The sequence below is a fragment of the Branchiostoma belcheri genome, unplaced genomic scaffold, assembly GCF_001625305.1.
Source record: "Branchiostoma belcheri isolate BF01 breed outbred unplaced genomic scaffold, Haploidv18h27 scaffold88, whole genome shotgun sequence".
NCBI lineage: Eukaryota > Metazoa > Chordata > Leptocardii > Amphioxiformes > Branchiostomatidae > Branchiostoma > Branchiostoma belcheri.
In genome coordinates this window covers 1242712-1266053 of record NW_017804553.1, presented here as the reverse complement: position 1 = coordinate 1266053, position 23342 = coordinate 1242712, and the positions used below count along the sequence as shown (strand labels likewise).

At 42.6% G+C, this 23342-nt stretch overlaps 1 protein-coding gene and 1 pseudogene across 1 annotated transcript in view; both read right to left on the bottom strand.

Moving 5' to 3' along the window:
* Positions 1-23342, bottom strand: part of LOC109487390 (death-associated protein kinase 1-like) — a 53824-nt gene that overhangs the window by 14316 nt on the left and 16166 nt on the right. The window contains exon 2 of the mRNA XM_019791378.1: positions 7231-7284. Within this exon, the coding sequence (XP_019646937.1) occupies positions 7231-7284 (54 nt within the window). The remainder of the gene's footprint in view (positions 1-7230; positions 7285-23342) is intronic.
* LOC109487391 overlaps positions 1951-23342 on the bottom strand; it is a 35764-nt pseudogene continuing 14372 nt past the window's right edge.

Sequence of the window (23342 nt, the reverse complement as noted above, 5' to 3'; positions counted from 1 at the left end):
TAAACTTAAATTATCCACCACATTGTAAATGCCCTCGGTTTGCTATTACAAGCACATTGCAACTCACTGTTTACAGCTTTTGACGAAAGTTGTTTGGTCCTACTTTAATAAACCCTAGCCTGGGTGCCAGACTATTTATAGGGTCTTCACACAGGCCAGTTCCTCGGCTCCAGGGCCATTACATGCCCCCAACTTCAAGGAAAAAATACCGCTGCCCTTGCCTGGGTGCCAGCCTTTCGCGAGTGAGCGATAATCTCCTTCGGCCACGGAAGCCATAGGAAGCTCCACCAGGCAGGGCTTGGGCGGAATACTTTTTGGTACCCACGCCCCCCCCCCCCCCCCCCAAAAAAAAAAACGCCTGGGGGCCTGACACTTTAGTCTCTACCAGACTCCTTTGCAGGCTGAATAAATAGTAGAAATCGGCAAAGGGGGAAATCATTGGCCAGAGGAGTTGGCCGGCCATAGAGGGTCCAGTTTGCCGGGCAGAGGAGTCTGGTAGAGACTACTGACACTTAGCGATCAGCCCCCGTCAGTTAGAACTTGGAACTTGATCGCTAGCTAATTCTGGGCGTAAAGCGCGCGTGTTATGGGTCTGGCATCCAGGCTGGCTTTTGAAGGGTAAAGTAAGGAGATACAAGTCTTTTACATGTAACGTCAACTTACCTCCAAGTGGTTGGTGAGGTTGAGAGCCTCCATGGTGAGAGTATGAGACGTATAGAGTCTGAGTCGGGCGTCACGCACCGGGACATGTTGAAAACTTTTATCTCACGCATCTCTATCAATAGACACAATAAAACTCACCTGCACTTGAGTCTGTTTCTGCCTCTATCCGAAGGAAAACATGATGAGTTCCAACACCAAGCTAAGTACGGCCGTGACACCCCAAAATGGCGGTCTCGCACAGGTACACTCAGCAACTTCCGCTTTTTAGTTTCGTATAAAGTACGAAGGCCCACAACTACAATTTGCTACACCTCTTCCAAAGCCCGAGAGAGCGCGCTGCGAAGGGCATCGTAACTGAGGTAAGATCGTAACTTTAGCTGGAGAATTGCCAAAGTACTTATAATGTAAAATTGAAAACCGGCGTAGATTTAGTAAAAGAAAACAAAATCATGAGAAATGTAACGTTATGATTCTTTGTAATGTCACCAACATAAAATATATGTGGTGTTTCAGGTGCTAATCCAAGAGGCTCTGCTGTCAGTATGGAAGTTTTTAAAGGCACTCTATGTAGTTTTTTGACAATACAAAAAGTATATTTTTCATTCTTTTCTTTACATAGTACATTGACTTAACCCTTTAGTATTCCAAAATCATACTCCGCAACAAAAAATACAACATCCTTGCTCCTTAGAAGCTTAGAAAACTGTGAATGATCTTCTATGCAACCTCTGGCCAAACCGCACATATGGTACATGATCGTACATTGTATTGTCCACTGCTAGTGGTTTGACCTACATCCCAGTGGGGTGTCAGTTGATAGCTTACCAGTTTCTGAAATACCTAACCGTTTACCAGATTTTTTATCTCTTTTGAAAGGATAATGAAGGGATAATGACCACAGTTTATTCATGCCCAACAAAATACTCCAAGTTGATAAATATTTCACCAGGCCTCATGTGAAAGATATGAGTGTTTTTCTAAGGAAGCTATATCTTGTCACATGTGCCCCTGTCAATCAAGCCTGGCATGCCGGGCCAATTAGCCACCCTAGGGGCAACCCCTGTATGTTGTTGTTGTTGTCCTCAGAGCAAACCGGTGGCACCGGGTACTCAACAAGGACTGTTTGAACGGACAAAATATACGTAAAAAATGTGAAATAATGACACAAATGTGTTGAAAAGTGATAGTAACTGTTAATAACACTGAAATTTAGTATAATTAGAATATTCCAAATTTTTGCGCAAAAAACTACATAGAGTGCCTTTAACAAGAATCGAGAAAATTTTAAGTTCTGACAACTGCAAATTAGGTGACTTGTCTAAGTACTACTTAATGGATGTACAGAAATTCTCAAGTTAAAAATGTTGCATTGTCTTCCACTTGGATTCTTTGAATATACATGCAGCAGCACTGCTAAATTTGGCAGCAATAAGGGGGCAAATGAAGGAAAAGCATGATAGTGTACAGTACTGATGAAATATTATAAATGTTGCTTGTTGGTGCTTACCAATAACCTGCTCTACTTTACTTTGGGAATTCTACTTTATTCCATTTGTCACTTGCTATGGCAGTTTCTTTTGTAGTCTAACACCAAAAAGAGTACTGCAGGAATGGGAAGAGGCAGAATGGAAAAAGTGGGATTCCCTTCTCAATATGGAGCAATGTTTCATGTAAATTGTAAAAACCCTCAGACTCTGTACTTTGGAGACTACATAAATGCGCACAATTACACTTGGAATGCTACAGTAGTTAAAGCATAATTGTACACAGCAAATGGTTGTGTGGTCATCTTTGCCTCTTGTTTACAAGGATCCGACATTTTACCAGATATAGTTAATTGTATGATAGAGAGTGCTAAATGATTCAGCTTGGCTTAAGATCAGGCTCTGTTTCACCAAGGTTTTCAATATTCAGATTGAATACACAGAGACAGAATTATTGACCTCATAATGGCACTTAACACTACAACTGGAGATCTGAACATCATTGTATAAAATTTTGTCACACTAATAAAAATATACATCTGTTCATCATTGAGAAATATATTTACAGCTTAGAAATGTCTCATTCCAGGATTTCATCCTCAGGCACATTTCCCTTGATTTGTGGCTGTCCAAGTCACTAGGGTCATTCCCTTCCAACTGTTGCTGTCACAGGTCACCATCCAACTGTAGCTATCCACTGTCCAAGGTCGCCAGGGACATTCCCTTCCTACTGTTGCTGTCCAAGGTCACCGGGGTCATTCCCTTCCAACTGTTTCTGTCCAAGGTCACCGGGGTCATTCTCTTTCTACTGTTGCTGTCCAAGGTCACCGGGGTCCTTCCCTTCCTACTGTTGCTGTCCAAGGTCACCGAGGCCGTTCCCTTCCAACTGTTGCTGTCCAAGGTCACCAGGGTCGTTCCCTTCCAACTGTAGCTGTCCAAGGTCACCTGGGTCATTCCCTTCCAACTGTAGCTGTCCAAGGTCACCTTGCTTGATTCTTGCCATGTCGAAGTGAGCATGATCACCTGAACTGATAACATAGTTACCAGTCCCGTACACGTACGTCTCTTGGAACGTCTGTTGGAAATTCTGATGGACCGTGTTTCCAACAGCTCCTTGCTCCTCTTCATTGTCGTCTCTTCCGCCGTACAGGAGGTCATCGACGTCTTCTGTGAAGCCGAGGATGTCGTGATAGACGAAGCCGTCCTCTGCTTTGGCCTTGTCGATCTGATCCATGCTGTAGGAGTAGACCTCCTCTCTGTGTTCCCTCAGTGCACGAGCGCTGAGCACCCTCTTCTCGGTGTTGGTGCCTGGGCTGCACTCGTCGAGCACGTTGGTCAGGATGTTCTCCATCGTCTCCAGCATCTGCCGGCAGCTCGGCTTGTCGCCCTGCTCGCTTCGCACGCAGATGTTGACCGCACGGCCGTCTGGGGAGAGCTTGATGAGACCTTCCACGTTGATGTCGGAACACTTGGCTCCGTCTCTCCACAGCAGCGGGCGGTTCTTCAGTTCCCTCATCAGGCGGGTCTGCACACGGGGGAAGAACGCGGAGGAGAACATGTCGGTGGTGTCGGCACACTGGACTTGCTTGCCGAAGTAGACGGTCTTGGTGGGGTTTGCAGTCGGCTGCCACTTCTCTGGAGGCATGGTCTGTGTCAGCAGCCCGGGGATGATGAACTCCTGTCCGTCAAAGGTGTGGCAGAGCTGGAACTCTTGCAGCAGGGTGATCAGGAGATCCACATCGGCGACATCTTTGAACACCCTCTGGATTTCCTCTTTTGTCACAACATCGTCGATGGTTCTTAGATGTTGGGTGGGGAAGTTCTCTGGAGCCATCACTTTGCCGAAGACATCCGTGCAGAGCCAGTTGGGCTTCAGGACAATGATGGGGTCAGCATTTGGTGTGGGGACGAACAAGATCTGGAACAATATAAAAAGATTTGCATGGGAGACGAGTGACGAGTCTTATGATCTAAACTTGATAACAACTGTTGCGTTGTTTCAATTCTTCAGTAAGACTGTAAGTTATTTGATAGTAACATCGATTGACTACAAATGATTACCTAATATATGTCGTCTGATAAACTGGTTGAAGCTTTACCCATGAGCAAATGCGAATTACATAATTATGATATTCAGCAAGCTCAAGATAAGTTGAAAATTTACCTCCCCAAGGTGATCCAAGTACCTTGAAGATGCCTTGAGAAAGTCTTCACCAGCCAGCTGGTCAACCCCCATCATCTCCATCACTGCCTCCTTGTACTCTGCCCATCTCAAGACAGGACACTTCGGGCTGCACTTCTCCTCAGCCCATCTTGGTAGACACTTGATGATATCGGCACACAGCTTAGGCATGTCTCGCTGATGCTACACAGGGAAATAGAGCAGGAGCCAGGGCTGTGACCACCATTGGATGATTTTCCGGGTACATTTGCTGTGCGTTCAGGGTGTTGAATTCAACTTACACCATCTTTCGTACTGCAGTGAATGTTTATCTGCAGCAATGTACATACACTGTGCGTCTAGTCTATGTAACTACATTAGGCGTGTTTACAGAAAAATAAGACAATTAATTCTGTTGCCAGATGATTAGTAGCCTCTTTTAAGAGGACACAACTCACTGCAAAAAGCTGCGTCTTCAGTTTTGTCAAAAGGTCTTTAAGACGCCTCATGTCAGTTTTACAAGTCTTCCGGCAGTCAAGCAGGAACACTTCCTCGGAGATGTTTAGATGACCCTGGAACTCTGACGCCATCAGCTCAAGGATGGAAGATGCTTGTCGATGTCCTGGTGGAGACAAGCAACAACTTAAACCACTAAACCAACTAAAGCCAAAACTTTATTTGGTTTAAAGTGGCTTTAAGAACTCTTCTCTATAGATACGTAGTTAGTAGTAGACAGTCTTAGTAGTAGTGAGTACTCTTTTTTAAGTATGGTATGTACCATACGTATCATACTGGTTCATCAATTTGCACAATGCAGGTACACACCGTTCACATTGGCTGACTATATCTCTAATACATTCTCCACAGGACGAATCTAGATCAAATACACTATACTACATTTTTATGGGTTTTCAAATTTTATCATTTTTTTGGATTTTCAACAATATTTACAAGTGTACTGTACAATGAGAGACATCTATATCCACCCAAGAGAAACCATGAGCCCATACACTGTAAAAGCGGGATGGGCCAAGCCTCTCGAAATTCAACTTGTCTCTCAGAGTACGTTTCAAATCAGATATCAGGTGAGTACACATATCATAATGTAATATAACAAACCTGTATCAGTCTGGTCTGCATGACTGGCCACTAGGATAATGTTAGGTTCAGTCTTTGTCTTTGTGTTGCAAGACTTGATGAAGCACAGCCACCAGTGGACCTGTAACAAGCATTGAGGTGTCAGTTATTATTGAAATCAATTGAGATTGATTATATCAGTTTTATCTGAGCAAGGAGGCTAAATCTTAGTCATGATTACCTATGTAGAAGATCATGATACACGTTTGGTCACCTTTTTCTTCTGTGTGTGGATATCATCCATGATGTTGTACAGCACAATGAAGATGGTGTTCTCTGCATCCATGAACATGCTGTGGGTTACCGCGTACTCCGACTGTCCAGCGAAGTCCCACACACTGACCTGCCCCACACCGGGAATGTTGGTTGTTCCCACATTCACACCTGGGGTGGGCTCGTGTGGCCGATTGTCTGGAGTCATCCGATCCCGGAAGAAGGCAGTGAAAGGTCTCTAGATGATCATAAAATTGATGGAGGAAAATTCAAAACTGGAAGAGCTTTTGGATATCAGTGAACGGTTAATTAGTGCAATAAAATAATGGTCCAGATTTATCTGTACCAAGCTCCCAGAAAGTGCGAAATGGAACGAAATGGAACGAATTGAAACGAAATATGTATGAAGGAAAGCCGTTAAGCCATTTGAGCGTGGGAACGGCGATGCTAGTGTCTGCTCGACGTCCAAATGGCAACGTTAAGATAGATGGTATTCTTAGAACCGCAACGTTATAAGATCGACCAGGGTACGTTAATAATAAAGTGCCCGCAACGTTATAAGATGGATCAGGGTACGTTAAGAATAAAGTGACCACAACGTTATAAGATGGATCAGGGTACGTTAAGAATTAAGTGACCACAACGTTATAAGGTACGTTATAAAAACAATTAATTGAGTTTTGAGGTGAGCAGTCAAAGTGTGCTTCTTTGTGGTCTCTGTCTGCCCTAGCGGTATGCCCATGGGGAGGAATTTTATCACCAGCCGCGTCCCTTACATGTGCACAATGAAATGAAATAGATAGCAAAAACGCACTAACGTCGCTGTTCCAACGTACTTCATACATATTTAGTTTCATTTTGTTCCATTTCGTTCCATTTCGTCCATTTCGTTCCATGTCGCACTTTCTGTACACCACTGTATTCATTACTTCTGGTCTTGCCCAAACGTTATTCGTCATACAGCCTTCAATCACTTGCACAGGACTGCACATAGATGAGAAACAGTTTTCACATTGTGGCCACCAACTGACAATGGCACAATAATGCATTGTGTAGATAAATATACACTTTTCATGGTAAATGCAAACCGTACCTCTGTGCTATGGATGTCTAATATCGTTTAAAAGGTAGAATTGTTCTAAATAGAGTAAATTCTAGTATAGGTTCGTACCGTTTCAAGACTTTGCACCAGAGTAGATTTGCCAGCTTCCTGTGGTCCACAGAAGCACAGTTTAAACCTGTTGACTTTCACCCCACCGGACTGTTTCATCAGTTTGCGGTAGGGAACCTCAACAGCCAGGTTCTGGATGATCAATGTAAACAGTTATCTTCCGGATATACTGAGCCTTTCCCAGATATGAGTTTCAGGCTCAGTTTCATTAAGCAAAACCAGAATAGGCACCCCATAATCGTGAAACAAACGATTCTATTATGATGTCAAGACCTAAGAGAAGAATTTCCTGTACTATATATATAGGCTTTCAAACTATAAATGTGGTTGACAACGTGATGAAGAAAAATTAATGCTAAACATTTTGTGATGAACATCACTATAAGCAACAATTTACTAACCTTTAGGAAACGCCGGTAGCCCTGGTCATCCACGTCCAGTGGTTTTCTACCAAGCTGTGTAGGGGAATAGAGACTAATTATATAACGTAGTACAATACAGGGACCTCCCTAAACAATGGAGCAGTGGAGCTCCTCCACCCAGTCCTTATCTCAGCTCCACCCTGTTAATTTTCAAAACTAGTGTTTTTACACCCTTTTCCAGGGTTCTTTGGTCAAATTTACCAATATTTCGCACCCTCCTCCATTCTGTCCTAAATTTCTGGGGAGATCCCTGCAATATACATATACTTTTTTGATATTTTTGTTCCTATGATTGCTACCTTGGTGTTCATGAAAGGCGGTGTTAAATTTAGATTAACTTCTGCATGGAGGAACAGAGCATAGGGGAACGTAAACCGACCAAATTTTAAGGCCTTAATTACATATTATGTTATGTGATAGCAGGTAACAAGATATTCCTAATCTCCAAGCAGATATTTCGGTGGCAAGACAGTATCCATTGGCCAGAGGAATGCCTATTAGCCACCTTCGGTTGGGAAATGGATACAGGACGGCCAATGGATACAGGGTGGCCAATGGATACGGTCTTTTGCCACCCAACCAAAAGATCTGCTTGGAGATTAGATATTCCCTCCACATGCAATTAGAAATAGCTTAGAGGACTGTGCGTAACTATCTTCTCAGTTTATATATACAGTATATATAAAACATTCTGGATGCCTTGTCTCGCTTGGCAGAAGTTAAGGGAATGCTGCAATTGCATTGCAGCAGCACCAATCATTAAACTAGAGAACCTGAATCTTTCAATTGACCCCCTGCTTAATGACTAATGGGCACTAAAACCCAACAGATCAGAGAACATTCAAACGTTTGTGAATGAATGAATGAATGAATGACTTTATTTCAGGAAAAACCCATAGTACAGACATAAAACCACATAAACACTAAACACACAACAATCTATACACATTTTTAAAGTACGTTTGTAGACATGTGTCAACTATCTTTACTAGCCCCTGCAATTAATCTTAAATACATTGAGATGATTGTCTTACGTTGTCCCTCGCCTCCACATCAGCGCCATGTTGAATCAGCAGCTCCACTATCTCAGTTCTCCCCAACCTGCAGGCCTCATGGAGTGCGGTCTGGCCACACTGTGAAAACATAAAAACTCTGCTGCATGTTGATTGATTCAAAGACAGCAATGACCCATGATATATATAAAGTCCCTAGCTACCAAACATGAACCCCTGCCATTACCAATGGTCAAAAAGTCAAGAAATCAGATGATATTCACAGGATTGTAGACATTTTTCAACAATCAGTAACTGCCCCTCAATCCTAACTATCCGAGCCAGCTGGCCCCATGGAGTGCGGTCCTGCCATCCTGTGTAAACACACGGAGAAACTTTAACGCTGCTGCACATGTTTTGATAAGCAGACCCTTAAGGACGGCAAGATAGAATTTTTAGTTTAATAGCAAAGTGCTTTTAAAGTTTTTGACAATTAACTGTTCATCATAATATATATAATATCAAGCAAAGTATATAAAAAAACTAAGAAAATGCTATGGCTATTCATCACTTTAAACCTAAACTTTATTACTTTGTCACATATAGATATGTATACATAAGATTCATAACAATTTTCACACAATTTTCATAGACTTTAGTTGAAAAAAAGTGTCATACGTGGCTAATGGGGCCTCAAGTAAAGAAATCAGATCATATTCTCAGGATAGTAGATATTTCTCAATAGTCATAAGTTCCTAATCCTAAGTACATGAGATGATTGTCTGTACTTACCCAGTCTCTCGCCTCCAAATCAGCACCATGTTGCATCAGCAGCTCCACTACCCCAGTCTGCCCGAACCCGCAGGCCAGATGGAGTGCGGTCCTGCCATCCTGTGTAAACACACAGAGAAACTATAACTCAGCTGCACGTTGATTGTTTCAAACAGACCTTCAAGGTCAGCAAAGTAGAATTTTAATTTTTAGAAAAATTACCTTAAAGGTTACAATGTTTGATTAACTGAAACAGTGGGTAGTTTCCTGAAATATCTTCTTGAAAATCACACTGACTTGTGTTTTTTATAATCGCGCATAAAACTTGAACGATTGAAATTCATTCAGATGCTGCCATCTCAACACAACAATGATGAAACAAATGATTGAAATGTTATTTAGATGTCAACCCAACATCTGTACCAAAATTACGGTTTACTAGTATCTCACGATCTGCTATGAATCATGGTCAGTTAGACGAAACGCAAATTTCTAATATAATGGGAAACGTCTCTTTAACTTTAAGAGATTATTAGCGGTTACGTGAGGTAAAGAATTGCGTCACTTCTCGTTTCATTAGTCGGCCAGTCTTTCCTTTCTGAAATCTGCTTGGTTTTCATTCATATCATTATGACAATGTAACCGACACCCAACCTGGCAACCAGGGAACGACCCAAGCATGGAACGACTCAACATGATATTGTTTGTTTGTTTGTTTGTTTATTTAAATGCAACAGTGCATGACAAGTGGCAACCAGGCAGCAACAAGGCTGGTAGCGGCTACCACTGACACATAAATGCATAAATACAAAGTACAGTATAACTTAAATACAATATCACTTAGTACATACAAATTCAATTCAATATTTACAATAGCAATAAACATACAAGGTACATACAAATTCAATCAATACCTAATTAAGCAATACAATATAATTACAATACAAATCGATAAAATGATCAAAGTTGAAATGGAACGGTTGGAGGATTTTTATTTACAATTGGTGTTAAATAATAAGGTAATCAGGATAAGAGGTGGTGTTTGCATTTGGCCTTGAATATGGAGATGGTGGCCGACCCTGTGACCTCGCTGGGTAGGCGGTTCCACAGTCGGGAGGTGTACAAGAGGAAACTGTCTCTGTAGACGTTTGTTCTGCACCGGGGGATGTGAAGGTGATGAGCGTTCCGCAGTCGTCGCTGGGATTGGCTGTTTGCGACTCGGGTAGTCGGGATTAGTGGCTCGAGGTGGGCTGGGACGGGGCCGTTAACAAGTTTGTACATGGTAACTAGCCGATGGTAGTCCCTCCTGGTCGCCAGACTATCCCACCTGAGCTTGTGGAGGATCTCTGAGTAGGGTGTGCGCGCAGCCGCACCCGAAACGAGACGCCCAGCGTGGTATTGCACTCGCTCCAGAATCTTGGATGCCGCAGCAGTGATGTTGGTAAGTAGGATGGAAGCATATTCCAGCTTAGGACGAATAAGCGTGAAATAGGCTAGTTCCAGGGCTTCTTGGGAGAGTTTACCACGTAGCTTCCACAGGAGTCCCATTGTCCTCCTGGCCTTGTTGGAGGTAAGTTGGGCGTGTTCTGTCCAGCATAGGGACTGGTGCACAGTAAGACCCAAGTGTGTGTAGGCGAGTACCTGTTCAACGATCTGCCCCGAGATGTAGATAGGGGGAAACTGCACTCTGCTCTGTGGTGACTTAATGCAAATAACTTTGCATTTGTCGGGGTGCAGCTGGAGACTCCAGTCGTTGAACCAAGTAGACACAATCTGCAGGTCGGTGTTAACTGTACTGGCTACCTCCTGGGGAGTAGGTCCCGACTTGGAGAGTGATGTGTCATCGGCGAAGCAGTTGATGTTGGAAGTACATGGGAGGTCTTGAATGTCATTGATATAAATCAAAAATAAAAGTGGGCCCAGTATACTCCCTTGAGGCACTCCGGCTTGTGTAAGGCCCCAAGATGATGCTACACCATTGATCACAACTCTTTGCTTGCGGTCGGATAGGTAGTTTTCAAACCACAGGTTTAGGGAGCCTGTCACTCCATAACGTGAGAGTTTGTAGACTAGGCCTGCATGCCAAACCGTGTCGAACGCACGTCGTACGTCTAAAAAGACTGCCGCTGTGCATGATGTGTTGGGATCATCAATGGATTTGGCCCAATTGTCGACAAGACGCAGCAGCTGTAGGACTGTCCCATCACCTTTCTTGAATCCTGACTGATTAACATTCATCAGGTTATTGTTCATTAAGTGGGTGTAAAGGTGATTGTGCACAAGTCGCTCTAGTACCTTGGCAACAGTTGGAAGTAATGCGATTGGCCTATAGTTGGAGGGATCTGTACGGTCACCCTTTTTGTAGATTGGAGATACGTTACATGATTTCCACTTGATTGTTATGTAAATTCACTAGTAGTGGTATGTTATGTAAATTCACTAGTAGCGGTACGCTAGGTGTAACTCCAGACAGGTGATTGTTTTTGCGTTACCGTTAAGTAAGTCACTCATCAACTACGAACATATACGTGCCCTGAAGCACCCCCAGTTATTTTGGTTGTGAATTTAAAATTAGCCCACAAAGCTGTAATGTTATCTATTAGGGCGTTACTTGTACCTTTAATCATCATGCTTACCATAGGGACTACGAATGTCAGAAGCTTAAACCCAAACACTGTTGTAGGTCATCAAAAAATCACCGAACTGGAATCACTTTTGCACACTAATAAGGGTCAGAGCCGACATATTCATTGAAAGCCGGGGCCCACCTTGCCATAGAAAAAAGTGATTGAAACGCTAACATCCTAAAGCCAGTTGGCAAAACACACAAAAGCTGCAGTTACCGATGTTGGAAAACTCTTATTGACGTCCCTCCCGGCCAGAAGACCCCTCCTCACGGTCTGTACGTCTCCCCCGATCACAGCCCTCCAAAACTCGCGATCGTCCATGGCAGGTCGTTACTCCGGACACCTGTCATACAAAAGTGGAAAAAAAACTTTTGTTGTTGACATCAGTGCTTATTTCACAAATCTTGATTGCAAACTGCCAAAAATTAACTTACCTAGTATGTACCCTTGTACAATGTACACAATGTTTGTTTTAATGTCTACAAGAAAAAAATGAAGTTTGAAATGTAAATATCCCAACCATATTTTTTTCTAGGGTCGGTCGGGAAACAGGAAACACAACATTCTTTTTCCAGGCCTCAGGAGTGTTCCAAGTTTGGACTGGGGTAAAGTTGACTGGATTGAAGCTCACATTGTCAGTCTGTGTGAGTAACGTTATACATACAGTACATACAACAACAAGGGCCCATAAGTACAATGGACAGCCAATTCCTCGTGTGGGAATATATGCTTAGTGAATGTCTTCTACTTACATTTATTACTTGTTAAAAGTACAGATTTTAATATAGAAAAGAAGAATATGACAAAAAAAAGGAAAAAATAGATCACCAAAGTGAAATTGTCAAGAAGGGATTTTTTTCAGACCTTCACTGCTAATGAGGAATAGAAACTGTTTTTAATTTAATTAGCATTTGATGAAAAGCACATCAAGCTTGGCCTACATATATATATATGAATCCCCAGCAGTCACCAAGGGAAATCACTCAACCATACCTCACCATCATGATAAATTGTGCACACGAGGGAGAAACGTCTACATTGACAGGGAAATACATCAATTTGATGGGGAAGAGCATGAAGGGGAAAAGTTTTTCTGTATCATTATCTGAAAAGCTTAATGCACATGTCTTCATACACTTCAACAGTCAAGCAGTTTCTAAATATATATATAAACCTTGTGAGTACATGAGTAAGCTAAATGGCTGAAAAAATCCTTCATTGACAGTTTGCTATCAAGACAAGCTCTCGCTTTTTCCTCCGTCCCCTTAGTATTGACTTGTCTACATTGAAAACTTATAATTCTGAAATATATATAGATTCTATATGAGAGTTTATATCATACCCGGGCCACGATATCGTTCGATAACGGGTTCCGGACCGGGCCGTACTTTACGGTACGGCCCGGAACCCGTTATCGAACGCTTCCATGGCTTCCATAAAACGATTCGAACGCGATTCGCCCTTACCGCGTGTGCCCCTTTCGAAAATTCGAATACAGAATCCGGACGTTGGAATTGATGTTGTTACATTTTAGGGACAAGTGGCATCAACTTTTGGCTCATCTTGCATTGAAAGGCGTATTTTCTTGGGTGGGTATGACATAAATAAAATACAACACGGTGTATTCCGCATCGCCCTCGGTCCCGGCCCTCCCGCGAGTCGGATCACCCTCCGGCCTGCGGGCGATCCGACCCGCGGTCGGGCCGATACCTCGGGCGATACGGAATACCCTGTGTTGTATTCTATATATATATAACTAAGTTACTAAGTACTCCATGAATACAAGTACTGACAGTGAAGAAGAATAGGCTGCCTCCACATTGTACTTATGGGCCTTCGTAGGTACTATTATATTTATACACTCCAGGTATGGTGTTTTCCCTTACCCCCCACGGGAACTGTTGCTGCGGCACAAGGAAAATTATCCACCACATTATCAGTGTGAAACGCCCTCGATTTGCTATTACAAGCACAATTTGCAACTCACTATTTACAGCTTTTGAAATTTGAGGAAAGTTGTTTGGTCCTACCTTTATCATAAACCCTAGCCTGGGTGCCAGACTCTTTCTAGGGCCTTCACACAGGCCAGTTTTTCAACTCCAGGGCCAACTAGCCGCGGCGACTGTTGCAGGGCTTCTCTTGCTTGTAAAAGACTGCAAGCAAGAGAAGCCCTGCAACAGTCGCCGCGGCTAAGGGCCAACATGCCCCCAACTTCAAGGAAAATATACCGCTGCCCTTGCCTGGGTGCCAGCCTTTCGCGAGTGAGCGATAATCTCCTTCGGCCACGGAAGCCATAGGAGAGGGCCTGCAAGCCCTTTTTCGTAAGGCGTAATCAGGCCTTTTTAGCCTTCGTAATCCGTAGGCGGTCGTCCAAAATCATCGTAATTCGTAATCGGTACATTAGCCGTAACGCGTAATTGGTCGTTTTTATTCTCCGTAAAGCGTAATTAGTTACTTTTATGCGACGTAAAGCGTAATCCATGAGATCATAAGAGCGTAGGCTGATTTCAAAATGGTCCAATCCACAACGGATAATGCCGTCAAGTCAAAATTTAGGTCTCAAAATGCTGGAAATAGCGTTTCAGAGGGGTTAAAAATTCAAAATTTCCCGGGGGGGCTGCCCCCGGACCCCCTAGCAAGCTCGCGCCTGCGGCGCTCGCTGACGGACGCCTTCGGCGCCCGAAATCTTGCCCCCCCAACCAAAATTTCTAATCTCGGTGTTTGTGTAGTGATATTGCCCCCCGTTCTGGCAGGTGAGTGAGTTGGGACACCATAAATCGGTGCCTTCAGCAGCCACCGGTTCGACTGAACCGATTTTCGGGTGATTTTGGCACCCGCCAGAGCCAAAAAAAATCCAGGATCTGCCGCCTATGTAGCCTGGGTACCATCCTACTTGTATACCGGGGCTCCCACACTCGCTTTCTTAGGGAAGCGAGTTTGGGAGCCCCGGCATACAAGTAGGATGGTACCCAGGCTACCGCCTATGCGCCAACCAATACAAAGGCAATAGTTTTGACGTAGAACTATTAGTTGCTGTGTTTTTAGACGGTCTGGAATCCTCATGATTTAACGTAATTCGTAATCAGCTCTCAGAATTTAACGTAATTCGTAATCGGCGCCGAAAATTTGGCGTAATTCGTAATCAATACCCCCCCTTGCAGGCCCTCATAGGAAGCTCCACCAGGCAGGGCTTGGGCGGAATACTTTTTGGTAACCCCACGACCCCCCCCTCCCCCCCCAAAAAAATTAAAAACGCCTGGGGGCCTGACACTCAGCGATCAGCCCCCGTCAGTTAGAACTTGGAACTTGATCGCTAGCTAATTCTGGGCGTAAAGCGCGCGTGTTATGGGTCTGGCATCCAGGCTGGCTTTTGAAGGGTATATAATATACCAAGGAGATAGAAGTTTTTACCTCCAAGTAGTTGGTGACAGTATGAGACGTATAGAGTCCCTGGACTTGGGCATCACGCACCGAACTTTTATCTCGCGCATCTCTATCGATAGACACAATAAAACTCACCTGAACTTGAGTCTGTTTCTATATCCAAAGGAAAACATGATGAGTTCCAACACCCAGCTACTATCAGTAACGTTAGACACAATAAAACTCACCTGAACTTGAGTCTGTTTCTGCCTCTATCCGAAGGAAAACATGATGAGTTCCAACACCAAGCTAAGTACGGCCGTGACGCCCCAAAATAGCGGTCTCGTACAGGAACACAACAACTTCCGCTTTTTAGTTTACGAAGTATGAAGGCCCACAACTACACAAATTGCGAATCTCACGCATGTCTATCAGTAGACATAATAAAACTCACCTGAACTTGAGTCTGTTTCTGCCTCTATCTAAAGGAAAACATGATGCTGAGTTCCAACACCCAGCTATGTATGGCCGACCCCAAAATGGCGGTCTCGCACACGTACTCAGCAACTTGCTGAGCAAGTTACGCTTTCACCTACCCCAAGGTTATGTTTTACGTAGCGTTTGTGTGTACCGGTTTGTTATGGTACTGCAGCGGAAGTTCCGGTTTTGATATCTCTCGATCTGGTCATGCTTAACCCTCAACAGTACACCTTCCCGGACTGATTAATCTGTACACCTGGGGTCCGCGCGGACCCCAGAACAGTTTTTTGCTAATTTTTAGAAATTATCAACATGCTACCAGCTCAATTGTTTTGCAAACTGATGTGGGAACCTCTGTGTCCACATTACATACAAAAATCATACATTTTGAACTTTTTCTATTTTTTTGGTGAAGAAAAGAAGACAAGAAGAAATACCCGATTTTTAAGCCCATTTCAGACTGAAGGGGCTTTTGAGGCCCAACTTTGATCTCAGATAGCGGCTAAACGGCTTGCGCTAGACGTATCAAATTTGGAGACCTTTCCTAAAATGTCTTGCTGAAAAAAAGTTCATATTAGTTTAATACTAGTAAGTTGATGTTTTTTTGTGTTGCCATGGCAACGGGTTTCTAGCAGGCAGTTTTTTGAAAATAGAAGTAATTTTGGTTTAAACATAAAAATTTTCTGAGTTTTATATTAAATTACACTTCTTTTCCAACATTAATAACATCTTACATAATTAAATATAAGTTAGATCATTTAACATGCATAGAATATGCTAATTTGATGACGTCACTGGTCAAAATCCAATATGGCGGACTATATTATTAGCTCTGACGTCATATGACGTCATAATTACACCAAAGTTATTAAAATTTAATTCTATTACTACACCATTCTCTGAAAACTTGGTAGACATACGATGAGTGCATAAAAACATATAAAAACGGAAATAAGGTAATGTATAAGAACGCCAGTGTATCCATTATGATCGAAAGCCGGCTGGGGTCCGCGCGGACCCCAAAGAAAATCAGATATAATTTTTTAGAAATGATAGAAACGGAGTTTTCTGCACTGTATTGAGAGACAACTTTGTGGGTGACAATTACCTAAAATTTCAGAAAAAAAATTTTAGAAACAAAAAAGATAATACAGAATATATAGTGCTGGGGTCCGCGCGGACCCCAGGTGTACTGTTTAGGGTTAAATGGTAGGTAGCTCTTGTGCTCCCGGGGAAGTGAGTTTTGGCCCCCTAGCAGCTTGCTCTGAAACTGCAGGATAGGACAATTTGTTTAAAAATCTTCGAGAGATGATAACTCAATCGATTGACGGATTGTCGTCATTTTTATTATGTCGGTAGCTTATCTGATGCTTCACAAAATAAGATAAAAATTATGCAAATGAGAAGCTAAGTTGCATAAGTAATGAGAAAATTCTATAAATCTGAGTTATAATGTTTTGTCTTCCACTTGTCTTCTTTGAATATACATGCAGCAGCACTGGTTATAACAATTTGTCAGCAATAAGGGGTAAAATACATGGTTGTGTACAGTACTGATGAAAATTAATATATAAATGCTGCTGGTTGGTACTTATCAGTAACATGCTCCACTTTACTTTGGGAATTCTACTTTATTCTATTTTGTTACTGAACTTGCTAGTTTCTTCTGTAGTTTAACATCACATAGAGTTTTGTTGCATAGGAATCTTAGGGTTGCAGGAATGGGAAGACATAAAATGGAAAAAGTGGGATTCCCTTGTCTATATGGAGCATAATGTTTCATCATGTAAATTTAATTGTAAAAACCCTCAGACTCTGTACTTTGGAGACTACACAAATGCGCACAATTACACATGGAATGTTACAGTAGTTAAAGCATAATTGTACACAGCAAATGGTCGTGTGGTCATCTCTGTCTAACATTTACAAGGATCTGACACTTTACCAGATATAGTTAATTGTATGATAGAGAGTGCTAAATGATTCAGATTGGCTTAATATCAGGCTCTGTTCCACAAAGGTTTTCAATATTCAGATTGAATACTTAGAGACAGAATTATTGACCTCATAATGGCACTACTTAACACTTCAACTGCAGAGTTGAACATCATTGTATAAAATTCTGTCACACTGATAAAAATATACATCTGTTCATCATTGAGAAATATATTTACAGCTTAGAAATGTCTCATTCAAGCATTTCATCATCAGGCCCATTTTGCATGATCTGTTGCTGTCCAAGTCACTAAGGTCATTCCCTTCAACTGTTTCTGTTCAAGGTCTCCTTCCATCCTCTTCCAACTATAGCTGTTCAAGGTCACCCGGTCCGTTCCCTTCCTACTGTTGCTGTCCAAGGTCACCTGGGTCATTCCCTTCCTACTGTTGCTGTCCAGGGTCACCCAGGTCGTTTCCTTCCTACTGTTGCTGTCCAGGGTCACCAGGGACATCCTCTTCCAACTGTAGCTGTCCAAGGTCACCAGGGTCGTTCCCTTCCAACTGTGGCTGTCCAAAAAGGTCACCATGGACATCCTCTTCCAACTGTTGCTGTCCAAGGTCACCAGGGACATCCTCTTCCAACTGTAGCTGTCCAAGGTCACCAGGGTCGTTTCCTTCCAACTGTAGCTGTCCAAGGTCACCGGGGTCGTTCCCTTCCAACTGTTGCTGTCCAAGGTCACCAGGGACATTCCCTTCCAACTGTAGCTGTCCAAGGTCACCTTGCTTGATTCTTGCCATGTCGAAGTGAGCATTATCACCTGAACTGATAACATAGTTACCAGTCCCGTACACATACGTCTCTTGGAATGTCTGTTGGAACGTCTGATGGACCGTGTTTCCAACAGCTCCTTGCTCCTCTTCGTTGTCGTCTCTCCCGCCGTACAGGAGGTCATTGACGTCTTCTGTGAATCCGAGGATGTCGTGATAGACGAAGCCATCCTCTGCTTTGGCCTTGTCGATCTGGTCCATGCTGTAGGAGTAGACCTCTTCTCTGTGTTCCCTCAGTGCACGAGCGCTGAGCACCCTCTTCACAGTATTGGTGCCTGGGCTGCACTCGTCGAGCACGTTGGTCAGGATGTTCTCCATCGTCTCGAGCATCTGCCGGCAGCTCGGCTTGTCGCCCTGCTCGCTCCGCACGCAGATGTTGACCGCACGGCCATCTGGAGAGAGCTTGATGAGAACTTCCACATTGATGTCGAAACACTTGGCTCCGTCTCTCCACAGCAGCGGGCGGTTCTTCACTTCCCTCATCAGGCGGGTCTGCACACGGGGGAAGAACGCGGAGGAGAACATGTCGGTGGTGTCCGCACACTGGACTTGCTTGCCGAAGTAGACGGTCTTGGCGGGGTTCGCGGTTGGCTGCCACTTCTCTGGAGGCATGGTCTGTGTCAGCAGCCCGGGGACGATGAACTCCTGTCCGTCAAAAGAGTGGCAGAGCTGGAACTCTTGCAGCAGGGTGATCAGGAGATCCACATCTGCGACATCTTTGAACACCCTCTTGATTTCCTCTTTCGTGATGACGTCGTCGACAGTTCTTAGATGTTGGATGGGGAAGTTTTCTGGAGCCATCACTTTGCCGAAGACATCTGTGCAGAGCCAGTTGGGCTTCAGGACGATGATGGGGTCAGCATTTGGTAGCGGGACGAACAAGATCTGGAACAATATGCAAAGAAATGCAAGTGTGATATGAGCATAAAGATCTAAATTTATGAGTATTACAATGTTCCTTTGCTTCAATTTTTTATGTATTTCATATTAAAGAACTTTGTTATATGTAATCTGATACTTAACCTCACGGTGTGAAAATAGTAGCAGGGTCAGAGTAAGATTGGTTGGCAGCTGACCAACACCAACACTGATGCACTTGAAGGTACGGATTGCAGGCTGATGGCGATCGCTTATTTGCATACTGGCAAGGATGTAATACAAGTAAACGAAAGCAAATTATATACATGTACAATGTCCAGCAGTAAAAGTCCAAAGTCATCATCGGAACGATGGACAACCAGAGAGACAATGTCCAGCGAGTTAAGTTGATGTTTACCTCTCCAAGGTGATCCAAATACCGTGAAGATGTCTTCAGGAAATCTTCGTCAATCAACTGGTCAATCTCCTTCACCGCCTCCTTATACCCTGCCCATCTGAGGACAGGACACTTCAGGCTGCACTTCTGCTTGGCCCATCTTGGCAGGCGTTTTATGATCTCAGCACACAGCTTAGGCATGTCTCGCTGATGCTACACAGGGAAATAAAACACGACTGTGGCTGCTGTTGGGTGATTTTACAATAGATGATCAAGTGACTATGGATACATTTGCTATGAATTCAGGGTGTCAAATTCAAATCAATCATCTTTTGCACTACTGTGATACCTTTAGACATATACATACACAGAGTCCGTCCAATTTAGGCAACCATACAATAGGATTCTTGACAGAAAAATGTTAATCTATTGCCAGATGTTGCAGATGGAATTTAAAACTTAGAATCAAAGACTACCAGTAGTACTGTTGCAGTAGGACAACTCACTGCAAGAAGCTTGGTCTTCAGTCTTGTCAGAAGGTCTTTAAGACGCCTCATGTCATTTTTACGAGTTTTTCGGCAGTCAAGCAGGAACAGTTCCTCTGAGATGTTTAGATGACCCTTAAACTCTGATGCCATCAGCTCAAGGATGGAAGATGCTTGCTGATGCCCTGTTAGAGGAAAGCAACAACATATACCACGTATGTACATGTAAATGAGTAGGCGAAATATAATAAAATGAAAGGCAAAAATTATTGAGATGACTTAGTCACCTTAAGTATCTCTTAGCTGCCCTTGTCATAGTAGTTAGCAAATATATGTACATGGCAGTAATCAAGAAGTAACGGAACAAACCTGTGTCAGTCTGGTCCGCATGACTGGCCACCAGGATGATGTTAGGCTCAGTCTTTGTGTTGCAGGATTTGATGAAGCACAGCCACCAGTGGACCTATAACAAGCAGTGAGGTGAGTTAATATTAGAATCGAATTAGGGCAGTTAGCACTGGAGGTTTAAATCTTCTTGATCTTAGTAATTACTAATTGATGTAGAAGATCTAGATACCAGTTTAGTCACCTTTTTCTTCTGTGTGTGGATATCATCCATGATGTTGTACAGCACAATGAAGATGGTGTTCTCTGCATCCATGAACATGCTGTGGGTTACCGCGTACTCCGACTGTCCAGCGAAGTCCCACACACTGACCTGCCCCACACCGGGGATGTTGGTTGTTCCCACATTCACACCTGGGGTGGGCTCGTGTGGCCGATTGTCTGGAGTCATCCAATCCCGGAAGAAGGCAGCAAAAGGTCCCTACATGATCGTGAAATTTCATTTAAAAAGAATATTTTCGTTTATACCAATGGAGGAACATGGTATTCCAGTTATACTTCAATATATTTTGTTAGTAATTTTAAAACAGTAGTTAGCATTTTTACATCACGGTATGGTTGTTTGTTTTTAACAATAGCTGAATAATACATTACTCTGTAGACACAAATACACCTTTAAAGGTTCAATTCAAGTGTTGTTGTGCTATGGATGCCACAAATTGCTTAAGGTCTTACCGTTTGCAGACTTTCCATCAGAGTAGATTTGCCAGCTTCCTGTGGTCCACAGAAGCACAGTTTAAACCTGTTGACTTTCACCCCACCGGACTGTTTCATCAGTTTGTGGTAGGAAACTTCAGTAGCCAGGTTCTGGATGATCAATGTAAACAGTTATCTTCCGAATATACTGAGCCTTTCCCAGATATGAGTTTCAGGCTCAGTTTCATTAAGCAAAACCAGAATACTGGCACCCCATAATCGTGAAACAAATGATTCTATTGTGATGTCAAGACCTAAGAGAAGGATTTCCTGTACTAGGCTTTTAAACTATAAATGCAGTTGACAACGTGATGCAGAAAAATTAATGCTAAAGATTCTGTGATAAACATCACTATAAACAACCATTTACTAACCTTTAGGAAACGCCGGTAGCCCTGGTCATCCACGTAGTCCAGTGATTTTCTACCAAGCTGTGTAGGGGAATAGAGACTAATTATATAACGTAATACAATATACATAATATTATACAATATACTTTTTCAATATTTTTGTTCATATGATTGCTACTTTGGTGTTCCTGAAAGGCGGTATTGAATTTAGATTAACTTCTGCATGGAGGAACAGAGCATAGGGGAACGTTATTATGCTATATGATAGCAGGTAACAAGATATTCCCTCCACATGCAATCAGAAATAGCTAGGACTGTGCGTAACTAGCCATCCTGTGTAAACACAAGGAGAAACTATAACTCTGCTGCACATTGGTTAATCAAAACAGACCCTCAAGAACGGCAAGGTAGAATTTTCAATTTAAGACGAAGGTGCTTTAAAGTTTGCAATTGTGTATCTATAACTTTATATCTATATCTATATATCTATATGTATATCTATATCTATCTATCCATCCATTCATCCATCCATCCATCCATATATATATAACGTTATATATATATATATATAGATTATATATATAATCATCTCATGTTGTTAGGATGATGGTTAAAAATGTCTACACACGGAGAAACTATTATAAGCTCTCTCTCTCTCTCTCTCTATACACATATATATATATATATATATACACACATACATACATACATATATACATACACATAGTACACATTTTAACCATCATTAATTGCCCCTTAATCCTAACTACATGAGATGATTGTCTGTACTTACATTGTCCCTCGCCTCCACATCAGCACCATGTTGAATCAGCAGCTCCACTACCCCAGTCTGCCTGTTTTCGCTGGCCCTATGGAGTGCGGTCTTGCCACCCTGTGTAAACACATGGAGTGAACTATAACTCTGCTGCACATTGGTGATTGTTTCAAAAAACCAATCAAGGGCAAGCAGCAAGAATTTTTAGTTTAAGTTAAGTTTAAGTTTAGTTTAAGTACTTTTACAGTAAGCATAGATGCTTTAAATGAGCATGAGCATGGTTGTCCTATAAAAACACTATCCGTCACTTAAAAAATGTGTCCCTTGGTGATATGTATACATGTATATGTATATGTAGATGATATACATAATAGAAATTTAAAAAGTTCCTACCAAACTTGAATCCCTGTCGTGGATAATGGGCCCAAAAAGTCAAGAAATCAGAGAATATTCTCAGGAATCAGTCAGAAATGTAAATATTTCTCAATAGTAATTAACTGTTCCTAATCCTAACTACATGAGGTGATTGTCTGTACTTACGTTGTCCCTCGCCTCCAAACCAGCGCCATGTTGAATCAGCAGCTTCACTATCTCAGTCTGCCCGTTCGCGCTGGCCCAATGGAGTGCGGTCCTGTCAAACTGTGAAAACACACAGAGAAACTATAACTCTGCTGCACATTGGTTGTTTCAAACAGACCGTAAAGGACGGCGAAGTAGAATTTTTTAATAAGTTTAAGAAAGACAACTATATGCCATGAGCATATAATATTTATAAAAATATAAAAACGTTATATCTATCCATCACTTTAAATCTTATTACTTTGTCACATATAGGTATGTATACATAAGATACATATAACAATTTTTGTAAACTTTATTTTAAAAAATTAAATCCCTGTCATACGTGGCTAATGGGACCCAAAAAGTCAAGAAACCAGGTAATATTCTCAATAGTCATTAATTGTTTCTAACCCGAACTAATATACATGAGATGGCTGTCTGTACTTAGGGACCCTACGGTATTTACCGGGGGGGGGGAGGGGTTGGGCCGGTGCGTACGGGGGGAGGGCCAAGGAAAAATGAGAAGGGCGGGGGGAGGGCCAAAGGAAAAATTAAGAGAAGGCGGGGG